The following is a 16,017-nucleotide window of genomic DNA, read 5'->3' on the forward strand; positions in this document are numbered from 1 at the left end:
ATGGGACGGTATGGAGTCTGTCCATAGTATTGTCACACTGACTTTGTCTTTCTATTCCTAATTAAGTATCTTAATATTGTCCCATAACAAGTGGCAGATGTGCCTGGTTGTGGCAGTGACATCTTTAGTACTTCCGTTGTTTTAACCTGCAAATATTGCCTTGGCATCCTTTTCCTGCTTGGAAAGCATGGGCTTAAATTAAATGACTAACCAGAATTCCTTAAAATCTGCCAGACAGACTTCCTACCCTATACTTTTATTTGCATTCTTGGAATGGAGTAGGAGAAGCTAATGTTTGCATAACTTGCAAGCTCACTAATGAATTTTGGCAATAATTACAATAGGTTTTTTTTTTTGTTTGTTTGTTATGCTCAAACAGATTAGGACTGAAAGTAGCAACTGCAGACCTTGTTACAGGTAAAATGAAAAGTTTGCTAAATGCTTTGTGTGGAATATTAATAGAAATAGCTCTTATCTTGGTGATTTGAAATTCAATATTCAGGCTTGATAGTAAAACATATATTATCAGCATAAGACTGCTAAACAGTCATCTCCATATTGTTTAGCAATCATTTTTAGGAAGACAAAGATGAAGTAACAGAATAGTTTCTTTCATGTGTCTTCTTGAAAATAATGTTGTTACATATTTATTAAGTAACTGCATATAAGTGAAATGAGTATAATTTTATTTTTTATTTATGGAATCTTACTGTCAAGGTTTCTAAAAACTAGCTGAAAAAGTGATTGAGTGGCAGTTTTTTTATTTTGGATCAGCTTATTGATCTGACTTGTCATGTGGCTGCCTGATGGTTTACATCTCGTGAGAGAAACAATGGAAGTTTGGAGGGAGGAGGGTGGGATCTCTTTTTCAGCAGCAATAGCTATGTTCAGTTTAATGCTGTGAGAAACTCTACTCTGCGGTAGTGACTTCAGTTTTGGGACAATTAAGGATGTCCTGTTACTAATGAATCTTTGCCACCTCCAGCATTGCCTTGTTGCTGTCCTCATCACTGTTAAGACCCATCAGAGACTCACTTCTATGTATCTTGGCTGCTCTGTGGATGATTGGAAACTGAAAAAGGATTTTGGTGATCTACTCTGTCAGATAATAGGAAACATGCCTGTACCTCTAGTAATTGTCTATAGCCCTGTGTTCTTGGTAACAGGGAACATGCTTTAATACCCCTAGTATTTTTCTTTCCACTCTTCTTTTTTGTTAATTTCTTTTTTTCCTACTGGATGTTAAGACCCGTGCTTTTCCCCTCCTTTTACGGACAAAGCCTGGAGTGCCCACTGAGGCACGTCAAGGAAAGGTTGTAGGTGCTGATGTAAGGGTGGACAAGAGGACGTGCTGAGTTCTTGCTCAGAATGAGAAAGGATGGTACAGAGAGAAGAATGTTGTCCACACTGTTTATTCAGGGAAAATATAAGGGGATCTTGCAAAATGTAATTTTTAGTAATTTTATAGCTTGGAAAAGATGCAAGGGTTTATGCTTAACTAATGATACTAGCAAGAGCCAAATACCTGCATTTTTGCTGCACAGTGACCACGAAAAAAGTCAGATTGTTCAGGTCAGACACTGAAAACCAAGAGATCTTGGGGCCTGATCTTAATTTGTTCCAATAATAAATAAGAAACTTTAAAAAACTGGCTTAGTTTTGAGCTGTAAATCAACATCTAATTGTAAAATAATATCTAACCAACAATATCTATTGAAGAAATATTAGACATGCCTGTGGTGGCCTGCCCTGTTTCTTCATCTGCTAGGTGAAGCTCAATAGGTGCCAAGTATGGTGCTGGTGTGGAGAGGAGTGGAAGCTGTTGTGGGAGACTTCCTAAAAAGTCCAAGTGCATCTAGAAGGATGAGCCTGTTCGATTGTTTTGCACATGCTGCTGAAAGAGGTGGAAAAGGACCTTATGGAAATGAAGCAGTAGGGGGAAGGAGCAGAAGAGGGAATCCAAGAGGATTATATCTCATGTACAACCCAGCTTCTTGACAAATTAGCTCTTTTTCTATTGAAGGTGATTAATCTGTTTTCTGCTGTCCTTTTATTGAGAATTGCTTACGTCTCTCAATTTTCAAGATTTTATTCTTAGTATGCCTCATATACAGGAAATCTTGGAATGTTCCTAGTAGGAATATCTTCCTGGATTAATCTAGGAATTAAACTGGGAAAATGGGCATCTACACTTTGCTAATTTCTTGACTTTGTAGTGCTTTTTTATGTAAGCATTCCCTTTTACATTGGGAATTTTGTATAATGGTAGGGTATGTATACTACTTGTTTTAATAAATAAATTAGTTTTTAAAGTAGTCATATATCCTTAAGAACACTGAAAATAAAGCTTTTGATCAAGAGTGCTTTGGATTTTTTTCTTAAATCGTGATTCTTTCAGTCATACCAGCAAAAGCAGTTAAGCAATCTCTAAAAATATTTTGGTTGTGTTTGATATCAGAAGCAGGGAATAGAAAAGCCAGGCTGGGTTGAGAGCAAGCAGGGAAGGTGCAGCAGCCTGTGTGGTGACTGACACGGATCCAATATTTATTCACACTGTGCTGCTGTAGGAGAGACGTGCCAGGTGCCTTGGGTGGTTTACAATGTACAGCCATGCAGTCTCCAGGGATAAAACTTCCTGTAAGTGTCCTGGACTTCTGCAAACTCCTTACACCTGCATACTCCTTATACATTCCAGTGTAATTGTGAAATAGTTGTTTTATCTGTCATTCTGAGTTATCGGTATCCATCTCTTAAAATTTAAATTAATAACGATACTGAAGAAGAGAACAGTCTCTGCTGGGCTTCGCCCTGCACTGTGAAAGAAGCCTTATTTGCCCTTTACTGAAAAGCAGGGGTCTACTGGTACTTGTCAGATGTTGGAGTCCTCTTTCTGATTGTTTCTGATTTACACTTTCTGCTGTTACATAGCTACAAATGTAATGATCAAATGGGAAGCTGAGACTGAATCAAAAGCATGCACATGCAACTTCTGGTGAGAGTTGGGAGAATGGGTTCCTCAGACTTACAGTAGCAGAGGGTTTCTTCAGATGCCAGGGATGGGCATGTTCTTGTGTGTGAAAAAACTTTAGACTTCCCAAATCTTCTGCTACCTCTTGTTGACCTTTCCTTGATGCTAGATACTGTGGGAAGTTTGGAGTGTCTGACCACTCCAAGACTGATGTAATGGATTCTATTTTTAGCTAACTTTTTTCTAAGTTGCTATTCCTTCTAGAGCATTGCAAGTGAAATTGGGCCTGGTTAGCCTTTTCACTTTCATGAACAGAATTAAAGGTGTATTTTTGCATAGTCTTGTATGTTGCACTTTTTTTTTAAAATTACTATTATTATGCTTTATTGTTTAATACTGTAAGCTTTCTGCTGTTCCTGAGGATTAGTCTGTGACCTCCCTGTAGGAGATGAGCAATTCAGAAACTAGGTAATATATACTCAAGACATTTCAACCCAAATAGATTGGGTTGATTGCAAGGTGAAGGGTAATAATATTTCATACAGGAAAACATCAGTAGATTGGGAATGTTGCAGTGTTTGAGTATGTTAATGTTTTCCAGGCTCTCTGCTACCCCTTGGTGACCTTGTTTTGATGCGTGAGGTCTGAAGTTGCATTTACCACAGTAATTGATTGCTTGCTAGTAGCCAGAGTGATTAATATCAGATACATCTGTGTATGTTGGAGAAAGGGATGCAGGGAAGTGACTTGTAATGGTGCTGTGTGTGATTGATGTGCTCTGGCATCCTTGGCAATGCTTGTTCTTGCAGGTGCTGGCACCTTGTTTACCCTTTGCTTCAGTCAGGCATCTGCTGCTGGATTCGCTTCCATGATCTCCAGTTAGTGTTTTGTGTTTCCAGTGCTGAGTTTACAGGATAAATAGTAGACTGAAAAATGTTTTCTTCCCTTATTGAATGGCTATTCCAGCCATTATAATACCATTCCAGTCCCTGTACTCAAAATCCCATGTGCCTTCATGAAAGGTTATGGAGTTAATTGTTACTACTAAGCCTGAAAATAAAGCAGAAATTCTGTTATCTGTAGCATTTGATAAAGAGACAGTAGAATTAAGATTCTTAAACAGAACAGGACAAATAGTTATCAAAGCTATTTTTACTATATTTTTATGCAAATTTCTTACTGTTAGCAAGATAATCTGATTGGAATGACGATGAATGTATCTGATAAACACCAAGAAAAAAGGAAAGGAATAAATGAAGTGCAAACTTGATCAAGATACAATTCAACATAAATATATTTAGCTATTCAGTAATTAGAAATTTAACTAAAATAATGAGATTCCTAAAGATGTATAAAACCAGCCTTCTGATTTGGGGCTTTTAGAATGTACATTTTAAAACAATTTTCTTATAATGCATAGGATTATGAGTCATTCATCTATTCTATAAAAAGAGAGAGAACACAAGCAGAAGGAAATGGGACATGCATTTTTAAAGACTGCTTCTGCCTTCCTTTTTGTTTATACGTCAGCTGAATTTTCATGTAACAATGATTCTTATAGCTGTGGTCTTAAAGCAGTTGCTAAATGTTGCAAGAATTGCAATGAACTATGGCAGCTGAGTTTTGTATTTAGATTTTAAAATAGTATGCATATAAAAAAAGCTCAGTAATTTCTGGATTTCATGTGGTATGTAGGGAATGGGGAAGTAGAACTATCTGAAAGTTTAGAGGGAACTCAGAATGCACTTCCCATTGATAGTTACATGGGAGATGCTCTTCAGTTTCAGATTGGGATTTGCTCATTGTGCTTTCAGTGCTAGACTGTTTCTTGTATTGTTTTGGCAGCATGTACTGACACTTGCTGGAGCGTGTCAGCAGTCTTGGCACAAGGCTGTTGAGGAAAAGACTTTGTGTAGCTGGATCATTTCAAAGCTTCAGTGTATAAGCACTCATTACACTTGATATGAAATGGGTTACGTGACTGGGGTACTGTTCCAGTTCTTGTGTTACTAGAGTGCATTGAGTGTACATACCTAATTTTGGTGTAAATGTTCAAGATTGTACTCTGTTTTTCCCTATTAACTGTAAAGTCAGCAGTTTTGTGTCAGTGAACTTTTCAGAGAATGAAGAACTCTGCCAGGATTCAGACCAGCAAGCAGGGATTACTTGTTTTTTTTTTTCCTTAAGAACTTCCTGCAAAAGCACAGGTTCTCCAATTAACCTCTAGTGTTTCAGCTTCTAAGAAAATGTAGTCAATTGACATAAAAATTTTATTGTTTAGGTGTCAGCAGAGTAGATGCCTTGTATGACTGTTGTAAAGATGTAGCTTTTAATCACATTTTGACTGTTTTATCTGGAAAAAAAATATGCACTGAGAAAACATTACATCTCTCAAGTACTCTTCAAAATACTTGCTGCTATTTTAAACCAAAATGAGTTCTGCTAAGTTACTTGTATGGCCACTTGTGCAGTTTACAAAGCCAGTTCTATTGTAAAGATTTCAAGAATAACATGAAAGTATTCTTAATTAATTTGTCTTGGGGGGTAGGAGTCAGTTACATGATTTTTGCAGAAAGAAAAAGAAATACAAGGAGAATATCCAATATATCTTCTATAAATTACAGCACATAAACCTCAGATTTTTTTTAAACTCATAGCTTCTGTGAGGAAAATTGCTTGAATGATTTTGTATAAACTGTTTCCTGTAATTAGGATCAAGATTTTTGGGGGTAATGGTGTATATATTGTGGATTTGCTCATTTTTAAAGGAATTTGATTCTTGTTTCCTGTGTATGATTTTTTTAATGGCATTCTGTGTTCAGTGATAAATGATTAATCAAAATTTATGTGGCAGCCCAGTAGTGGAGATAATCTGCTATCTCATTATAATTTTGTAGAGTAAGCATGTTTTAATAAAACCCTAAGATTTAATTATTTTTTAGCTTGAAAAGTAAACCCTATGTGCATTCTCATTAACATGTAAAAAATATTATTCCAGCTGCGTTGGGGTAGAGGAGCACCATGCTGTTGACATTGATCTATACCATTGTCCCAACTGTGCAATTCTCCATGGACCTTCTCTAAGTAAGTATGGGTTATTCAAATTTCATCTTACACGTTCAGACTTTTTTCCTCATGTACAACTGCAAAGAACTGTTCAGAAGAATATTCAAGATGAGTTGGATTATATAGAAGGTACTGGTTCTACATGACTAACTCTGAGCTGATTAAAAACCTGCAAAACAAACAAACCATCTTGAAGTGTTCCCTGATGTGGAGATACAGATAGAATAAAATATAAGGCACAACTATAGATTGGAGAAATTAAAGTGCACAGAGTTAGTAGAAAACAATCTGGACTTGGCAGAAAGTGAGAGAATGAAAATCAGGGAATCATCATTAAAAAAAAAAAAGAAAATAAAAGATGGTTTCAATTTTAATTATCAAAGTTCTGATAAATCCCTAGGAAAAATCTACAAGTTAGGTCTTTCCTTTCTTGATGGTTGTAGGTTGTATGCAACAGTAGTCAAACACAACTTTTCAACAGTGATAGCAGAGTAGGAACATCCCGTGAGTGGTGTTTGTTTGTGCTTTTTTTTAGTTTGTTTTTGATTTGGTTGTTTTCCCCCATTTATGTCCTTGAAAGTTACACAGTTCCAAATCTCAGGTTTCTAATTGATAAACAAGGTTCCACCAGGGTCAAAATGAGTTGCCAGAAGAGTCTGAAACAGAGCAACAAGAGATATCTCTTGGGTTCTACTTTCAGTAGATAAATTTTCTGTAGAGATCTGCAGTGGAAAAATTGGACAGATTTTCTTTTGGTAACCACTGAAAGGATACTGCTTTATCCAACTCCCTAGATTTTCCTCCATGTCTCCATGTCTTCCTCAAATGGAAACAGGGTTGTAAAAAATCTAAAAATAAATTTCACTTTTCCAACCGTGAATTAAATTTCTACATTCAGACCTGAAAAGTATTTCTAAGCAATGTGGCTTCACCCTCCAAGCACTGAGCCATGGTAATTCGTTTTCTAATGCAGGTTTGTTTGCGGGTTTTGTTGTTTGTTGTGGTTTTTTTTTTGTTGTTGTTGTTGTTGGTTTTTTTTTTTTTGTGGTTTTTTTGGGTTTTTTTTGTTGTTGTTTTTTTTTTTCCCATGTGGTGTTTTGCTTCTTTGGGGATTTTTTTTGGTTATTTTTTGGTTTTATTTGTTTTTTCCCCTTGAAGACACCACATAATGTTTTATAGCATATATAGTTATATAGTTTTATAAATAATATTTTCAAATCTGAATTTCCTTTACATTTAGAAATAAGTTTAAAACCATCCTCAGTGATAGTCTTGTGGAGTATGAACAAAGTGATTAAGCATCAGTTGCTGATTTAATTGATACATGTTGCATGATATGTAGCTTCTGTAATATATGAGTTCATGGTCTGTCAGCTAAAAGGTAAGATAAATGCTGGTTTATGTGCTTGTAGTTTTTAGTACTCCAGTGGTCATTTTAGGTTCAAAATCTGCATGTTTGTCTTATAAATCAGAATACAAATAACAGCCATTTCTTTCTTTAACTTCTGTCTCTTTTTTTTTCTGTGGAATAGAGGGACTAGGAAGAGGAGTAGACAAGAGATCGATCATATGAGACTTTTCAAAATAATAAACTAGTAAATTTGAAACTTCTTTTCTTTTATTAGTGAGAACTAGTTTGCTTCACCCTGATGCCTGTAAATTACCTTTCCTGTAATGTAACTGCTGTCTCACCTGCAGCAATTAGACAGTGAGATAAGAGGGATTTTTGTTTTGGAAGTCTTTTCAAGAAGACAAGAATCTGTGGTAAAAATTATCCTTGTTATTTCATATTGCCTCAAGTGTGTAGATCATCTAGATTTAGTAGAAGCTTCAGACATGTCAGTTACCAACCCAGACAGAGGTGATATAATTGAATATGTCTTCACATTGAATTTCATTAATTGTTCTCAGCTGTCAGTATCAAATCTATGGTAGTTTGTGGTTTGGGTCCTACTTCCTTCAGTTTTTAAAGAGACTGATAATGTCTCCTGACTTCAGGTCATGCAGAAATGTTCCGGAGTACTTCAGTCATATGAAATTATGTATGTAAGTAAAAAAAAGCATTTTAATTTACAGCTTCATGTTCTAAAATCACTTTGCCAAAGAGTTTTAAGAGACAAAAATTCAGCGGTTGAAGAGGCAAGTATATCTGTGGTTTCAACAGAATATGTAATCAAATGAGGTAGTGCAAAAAATTTACTTAAAATATACAAGAAACGCATACTTTACAGTACAAATAGGTGGTTGCTTTCAGTATCCTACAAAATTATTTGTGTAAAAGTTCCAGTAATGCAAAGAAAGCTACTGCATAGTTAGATGGAAAGATGAAATTAACAAATCAATTTCTCCATGTATTTAATAAAAAAAATCCTCTTCATGATTTGGAAGAACAATTTTACAAGACCTTTAGCAAGCAGCTGTGTGTATAAAATGCTAAATAGTGACTCCTAAAATCATAAATAACTTAAAAAGAGAAAAATTTTTTAAAAATAGTAATACACGGTGGAGAGTGGTTTTTTTTTTTAGATTATTTGATTTAGAGTATTCATATTCATTTTGTTAGTTTCAAAGTTTTCTCAATGATCCTTAAGTCTAAAAATGCTCTATTTGCATGAATGCTGTGAGTCAGAATGTGTCACCAGCTTGTGGTATCCAGAGCTTTGAGAAAGCACAGCGTTCAGTAAATGCTAATAAGATGGTAGTTGTCAGGACATCACTTTCTGCATCTGGTTTTGCCTTCTCAATCCTGTAACTACCGTCCAACCAGTATCTTTTTGTTTGTAGTTTTAATGCCCATGCTTAGTCTGAGCTGAGAATTAGATGTTGGACCAGGCCTTGGCAGGGTATTCTGTGATTTACTGTCTGCTCCTTAAAATCTTGCAGTCTTCCTGTGCCAACATTTCTCTTGCCTTTTTGGCCACTGGAAATCTCCAGTAGCTCTTCCAGGACTTGGGGCCTCATTGTATATGTGTACGCCTCTTGGTGGTCTCCATTTGAAGTCTAGCAGATGGTGGTGATCTCTGTGGGAAACAGTCCAATAGTGGGAGAAGGCAGGGAAGGGTGTTTGCCTGAGTTATTGGCCCGTTGTTTTGAGTGTAGGAGGGATGTAATTTAAAAGAAAAAGTAATCTTTCCACTTAATTTTCATGAAAACTTCCAGCACACTCTTCTTTTTCTCACCCTCCCTGCAACTATCTTGTGTAGTTCTTAGTGTTGTCACAGCAGGTTTAACCTCAATTTTTATAAGCACCAAGGGTGAACACTGGCATCTTCCTTAATTTGAACATTAGGATCTATTCAGTTAAAATTAGTTTTTTTTGCAATTGTTTTGTAATGTCTTAAGGGGTTAAAAAACTCTAAAATGAAGGTATATGTAAGCAGAGAAAGTTTTCATTACTGTTTCCTCTTCTTCAGTGTTCTTTTATGAAAGGTTGATGCACATTGCCAAGGACAAGCAAAAGAATGATTTTATTTTCTAATTTGTAAGTGTTGGAAAGACAGACTTTAAAAGGTGTGTCTGTGCTATAAAATCTTTTAAGCAGCTGTATCGTCTTACAATTTTAATGAGCAGTGAATTTATGGGAAACTACTCTGTTGAAAATTAGTATTAGCCACTAATTTCTTGCATGATTATTTATGACTGAGAAAATAGCTTTGAAAACTTAATAAACCTGTCTTCATTATTTATGAAGTTTTACAGTATTTGGATAGCTGGTTCATTAAGCAGCACTGGTTTTCAGGTTAGCAAAGATCTATAAATGTCAGTTTATTCTCTTAAAAGTCATCTAAAGCGTCCATGTTGTCATGTCTGTGGGAAACAGCACATCAATAGGAATTACTCCCTCTTATGTGTAATGACTATAAATGGCCATTATTCCTGTATAACCAACTGTTTCATCCAGAGAAGCAGCAATTTTTTTTTCTTTTTTAGAAACTATTTTCCCCTTCCTCATACATCCTCAGTTTCCTATTACAGTGAGCTGTGTTTTCAGTATTGCTAGTGCTTTTTTACATTTTGGGTACATCATGACTTAGGTGAATTTAAGAATGAACTCTTCCATGAAATTAAAATTTGTATTAATGCAGTGGTTTTGCTGGATGTTGTATTTCAGGCTGTTTGGCAGACAACTGTAAAACACTATTTGTGTTGACAAATAACATTAGCTTTTTCCTCTTCTGAGTTTCCTCAGCATATGCAACTAAATTTCTGTTTAATATTAGTGGTTCAATTACAGATCTGGTGTCAGTAAATCTTCCTGGGGCAGTTTTCCAGTAGCAGCTGTCTAGCTGTGGAGCAGTTTGGCTTTTTAAAGGAAAAATTGAAACGCAGCCTTAAAATTAAAGGACCCTTAGTGTGTTTCTTAGTACAGTAAGTGGTAAAGGTAGGATGTTCAGCACTTTTGGAGTTTATTTCCTAAATGGTGAGATGTGGTCCCTTTTGCAGAGGCACCTCTCGATGATTAAATAGGGCTTCTCAGCCTGTTGAGAGTTTGAGGATGAAAAATAGAGGTTTATTTGTATAGGGGAGAAGTGCTCCAAAGAGCAGTTTACTAACAAACAGATGATACAACCAAGGGCTTCCGTTCAAGGCTGTAAGCTTGTGTTCTTTGTAAATGGAGATGAAAAATGAGTGGTTGAGGAAGCCAAATCAATGAAATATCCATTATGATATGATTTGTTGTGAAATTATGAAAATTTGAAGACAGGCAGTTCAGTTAACCACAATATCATAAGTCACTTTGTCCTCCACTCAAGGTCAAAAAATTCAAGTGGGGAGACTACATACAGCTTACTATGTTTTATAGAACAATTTCCCAATATGTAAAGGGGGCTTGTAAGAAATAACATGATTTTTTACTGAGGTCTTTAGTGATGGGACAATGGGTGATGGCTTTAAGCTGAAAGAGAGTAGATTTAGATTAAAGGAGATATTCTTTACTGTGAGATTGGTGCAACACTGGCACAGGTTGCCCAGAGAAGTGGCGGATGTTGTGTCTTGGAAATGTTCAAGGCCAGGTTGGATGGAGCCTTGAGCAATCTGGGATAGTGGAAGGTGTCCCTGTTCATGCCAGAATGTTGCAACTAGATAATCTTTAATGTCCCTTCCACCCCAAACTATTCTATGGTTCTGTGAAAATACATACACTTTCTATACACATACTTTTTTTTTCATTTGGGTGTCTGCCATTTGTCATAGAGAGATCATCACAAGTTTTTATGAAAATGTCTAGTGTTTCATTTTCCTTGGCCCTTTAAGTATAATGACCAGTTAGAAATGTAATTTTGCTACTATTGAACTATCAGTTTCAGATTTGCAAAATTGTAATAGAACTTTAATTTGTCCTTTGTTTTTTATTAATGTGCTGTAGCAATGCATTAAAGCTTCAAACTGTTAAGAAGTTGTATGTTTTGGAGTGCAGTGCTTTTATTACGTGTATTGTAAAGGTCACACCTGCCCAAAACAGTTTGCACACAAAACTATAATTATAACATAAGCAGTAGAAATGGTAGTGAATAGCAGTAAAATTACTAGACTTGAGTATAGGTGTGCTTATGGAGTGAAATAGCACAGTGGGATTAAGTCTTGTAACCTTGTGTGAATATGTAAAATGAAGTCTCTGGCTATTCAAGAGGTGTCATTCTTTTGTTTGTTAAAAAAAAAAAAAAAGTCTGAGCTTTAAGAAATTCAAGTTCAATTGTTAGTTTTGTAGCTGACTTTTTGGGTTTGTACAGCTTTCAGGCCGCACCTGTTTATTTGCATTGGACTAGATATGGAGTATTAACTTGTGTGTAGTGTGCACTGAGATTCTCACGTAGAAGGAGCTATGAAAGTACAGAGAGTAACAGTATCTTGAAGATTTCATTTGTTTGAAATAGGTAGAGTGTCACCAGATTAAAAAAATAGGGTTTGTTAATCACAGTAATGTGATTGAGGCATGTCTGTCTCACTGATGGGATGACTGCTAATCTGAGCCATCTGATTTAACTAATTCCATGTTTAATCCTTCTGAAACTTGTAGTGAAGAAGAGGAGAAACTGGCACAGACATGACTACACAGAGCCAGATGATGGCTCCAAACCAGTGCAGGCTGGAACACGGACCTTTGTTAAACAGCTGCGGGCTCGCTCTTTCCCAAGGTACAGAAACTTCCTTACATATTCTGCTGGGAAAACACAGTGAAATGTCATCTGAGTGTGTCTTAGAGGAAGTGACTAACATTTCTCTGCTTCACATTGTGAAGGTTGAGGATGGCTTCCTCCCTCTTCAGAATTCTTCCCATGCATCCCTGTTTCAGATGGATACATTTGCCTTTTCATGCGGTAGCTTCCCCTCTTCAGTTTTGCACGGGGATGGGTTGTCTGTTGGGACTGCTGCAGGGTGCTCTGAGAGGTTTTGGGGTGGGTGGTTTTATTTGGTTTTGCTTTTGTTTGTTTGGCGTTCGTGCTCTCACTGTAAGAATATTATCTGTCTATTCCTTTAGTTCAGGAGTTGTTCTCAGTTTCATTCCAAGTAATATAGAACATTCACATGAACTGGTAGTCTACCTATTCTTGCATGCTTTAGAAGAAAGTGGAGGAACATGATTATACTTTGATCCTGAGCTTGGTTGGCTATCTCACTGAAGCATAATGACTTACAATTCTTTAGAGCAGCTGGTAGTGGTTGTTAGCAAAATGTACTTTAATGCCTTCTCTGAGAATTCCTTTTCCCCATCCTTTAAAGTTACTCTCTTTGGTCATACAGAAGGACTGAGTTTCCAGAAAATGCATTCCAGTAAAAATTTCTTTGCTGGTTGAGGTTTTCTTGGTCTTTTAGTTAAATGCTTAATAAAACAATACTGTGTGTTTCTTTTTGATTCAGATGTAGCCGTTGCATCTGTCCTCCCCCAGACCGAGACTTTTTTTATTTCAGTAATGCTTGGAGGATGCTTTTCTGCTAATACTCCATCCTTTCTTTCCACCAGTGCGGATGAAGTAATTTTGAAAATGCATGGAAGCCAGTTAACACAAAGATATCTGGAGAAACATGGGTTTGATGTTCCCATTATGGTTCCTAAATTAGATGGTCTGGGACTCAGACTTCCCCCACCAACTTTCTCTGTTTTAGATGTGGAACGCTATGTGGGTAAGAGTCACTCTGGAATACTTATTTAAATGATCCTGTCTGTAAATTAAAATAAATATTTGCATGATTATAAGAGCTTCCAGAATGCTAAATATTTATTCTTAATTCAAGACTAGGAGAAAGTAAAATCAACGCTATGGTTTGGAGTGTTTTTTTCTTCCTCTTATTTTTTTTAATTTGTGTGTCTGTTTCGTAGATGTGTGATAGGACTACAGCCTTATGTCTCATCTTTCAAACCTGTTAATTTCAGTGCAAGCTATGTGTGGAATACTGAAGTTTTTTTCTGCTACATGTAAACCTAGGATAATGGGAATTGAATTAATCAGTCTTAGGATAAATAAGTTTAATCCTTGGTTAGGCTATGACAAAACATGATGTTTTGGACTCAGTAAATTGGACTTTCTGAATTAAATCTTCTGAAAAAATTCCTATCTGGGCGTCCTTTGCCAGGAGAGGCTTCTCAAGAACTACTTATTTCTTATCAGATCTCTTAGTAGTCTGTAATTGTGCCAGCCTCATGTGAGTGTGCAGTACAGACAGAGGCTGAGCCAAGTGCAGCAGGACATTTCCTGAAACACATGGTACAGCTGAGATTCTGAGTGTGTTCTCATGATCACCTGATGTAATGATGTGTACTGAAAGTAGGTTTTCTGTCCATCAATATTTTATAGAGGCACCAGAATATGCAGTGTTGTCACCATTGTGCTGATAAATAGTATCATAGTATAGTATGTGTGTTCTGCCTTAAAGATTATTTATCATGGTGATATTTCTGAATCTTTTTTTCTGGATTACTGCCTCTTTGGATTCAGATAGAAACTTAACTGTCTCATCCTGACCTGCCAAGTTTTCCAGTTCAGGGAAAAAATTGGAATGCCACAGATTTGCCTTCCTATTATTGAAATTAAAAATAAGAAAACTGCATAAGTACTGTTTCAGCTGGAATTTATCAGGATGATACAAACCTACAGTTTTAAAGTGAATATGTTTATAATGTACATCTAGGCATGTTTCCAGCATTCCAAAATTAAGTGTCAAATTTGGCCATTGTGTAACTAAAAGGACATAAACCAATTGCTGTTATAGTGGTGGTGTTAGTCCTTTCTCTTGGCTTGTCTACTTCTCTAAATGTATCACTTCAGAACACATGGTGTGTAACCCCCTTTAATGTCATCAGAAATGAAACACACCCATGATAATTATTCAGTGGAATTACTGCGTGCTTGCAAGGTGTGCATGTATGTAAGAAAGGGGGGGGGTTTGGTGATGCTTGATAGGCAAAGTGGGGAAGAGATCTGCCTTGATAACTTTAACTTTCTCCATGCTGCTTTTTGCAATTGCAGCCATACACCCATTTTTTTTTTAAACACATGCAAACATTCTATATTACTCTTTTTTTTTTTTGGTTAACCACAGGAAAGAGGATTTATTTTTAGAGTGTTTTCAGTTCTGTCCTTAGCTGATTATAGTAATTAAAGTTAAACCTAATAAAAAGTTGGTTTATACTGATCTGTCTCTCTTCCAAGAGAATAATGATAGTAGTAGAGTTTTTCTGCAGAAATGCTTTGATAAAGACTGGAAAAAAGCTAATTTTCTCTTAAATTCCTGAAATGTCTTTTATCTGTGATAGCCTCAAGAAAGTCGTCCTGTTTTTCACAGGTGGTGACAAAGTGATAGATGTCATAGATGTAGCAAGACAAGCAGACAGTAAAATGAAGCTCCATAATTATATTAAATACTTCACAAATCCTGACCGACCCAAAGTATTGAATGTGATCAGCCTGGAATTCTCGGACACAAAGTGAGTATTGACTTCTATTCCTTGAATGTAGGAAGTGGTTTTCACTAAGCTAAACAATATGTGTAGGAATATAATGCCTGTAGTGGGAAAGACAGGAGGAGGTGTATTTTATGTAGACAGCCACTGTCATGTAATGTGGATATAAAACATATTTACTAGTTCATAAGTAATGTCTTTGTAGGAAGCTGTCATTTTTTAAAAAGAGGTGTGCTTACTCCTGCTTATATTAACAGTTCTTTCTTGTTTGTTTGTTTTTTGAAAGGATGTCTGAATTAGTGGAAGTACCAGACATTGCCAGAAAGCTTTCTTGGGTGGAAAATTATTGGCCAGATGATTCTGTCTTCCCTAAGCCTTTTGTTCAGAAGTATTGCTTAATGGGTGTCCAGGACAGCTATACAGATTTTCATATTGATTTTGGAGGAACATCAGTTTGGTACCACGTTCTTTGGGTATGAATGCTTCTTGATTTACAGAATCACAGAATATGCTCTGTTGGAAGGAACCCATGAGGATCATTGAGTCCAACACCTGGTCCTGCTCAGGACATCCCAAGAGTCGCCCCATGTGCCTGAGAGCATTGTCCAAACACTACTTGAGCTTTGTCAGGCTTGATGCTCTGTTCACTTTGCTGGGGAGCCTGTTCCAATGCCCAGCCACCCCTTGGATGTCAATGACTATGTGAAACAAAAGTTATTTAGTGTGTAGCCTTCTGTTATGGCATTGTCACCTTCATGAAATCTTGTGCTTGCAATGCTAAGGGAGGAGCTTGAAAGTGAATTACTGATTTCTGGTGTTGCCTTTTTTATGCTTTTATTTTAGCATGCTGTTGGTGACTTGTAGACTGTAATTGGTTGACTGATCACTTCAGTAGACTTGTGGGTGATATAGTGGGGTTTTAGCAGGAAAAAAATAATTGAATGAAAATCACTGGCATACTCAATTTTTTATTCTCACAAATTTGACCACGTGTATGTCATAGAACAGGAAAAGTTGTTTCATCCATTCGTTTTCTCCTTTGATAGGTGGGTGCATATCCATGAATTGTTTATAAAAACAG

General features: G+C 36.4%; 1 protein-coding gene across 3 annotated transcripts in view; it reads left to right on the top strand.

Moving 5' to 3' along the window:
* KDM7A (lysine demethylase 7A) overlaps positions 1-16,017 on the top strand; it is a 61,715-nt gene that overhangs the window by 19,584 nt on the left and 26,114 nt on the right. For 2 of the 3 annotated variants that reach the window (XM_053977326.1, XM_053977327.1), the window contains exons 2-6: positions 5,967-6,052; positions 12,054-12,171; positions 12,999-13,159; positions 14,819-14,960; positions 15,223-15,409. In XM_053977326.1, the coding sequence (XP_053833301.1) occupies positions 5,967-6,052; positions 12,054-12,171; positions 12,999-13,159; positions 14,819-14,960; positions 15,223-15,409 (694 nt within the window). The remainder of the gene's footprint in view (positions 1-5,966; positions 6,053-12,053; positions 12,172-12,998; positions 13,160-14,818; positions 14,961-15,222; positions 15,410-16,017) is intronic. The other variant, XM_053977328.1, reaches the window with a different exon arrangement.

The sequence above is a fragment of the Vidua macroura genome, chromosome 5 (assembly GCF_024509145.1).
Source record: "Vidua macroura isolate BioBank_ID:100142 chromosome 5, ASM2450914v1, whole genome shotgun sequence".
Lineage (NCBI taxonomy): Eukaryota > Metazoa > Chordata > Aves > Passeriformes > Viduidae > Vidua > Vidua macroura.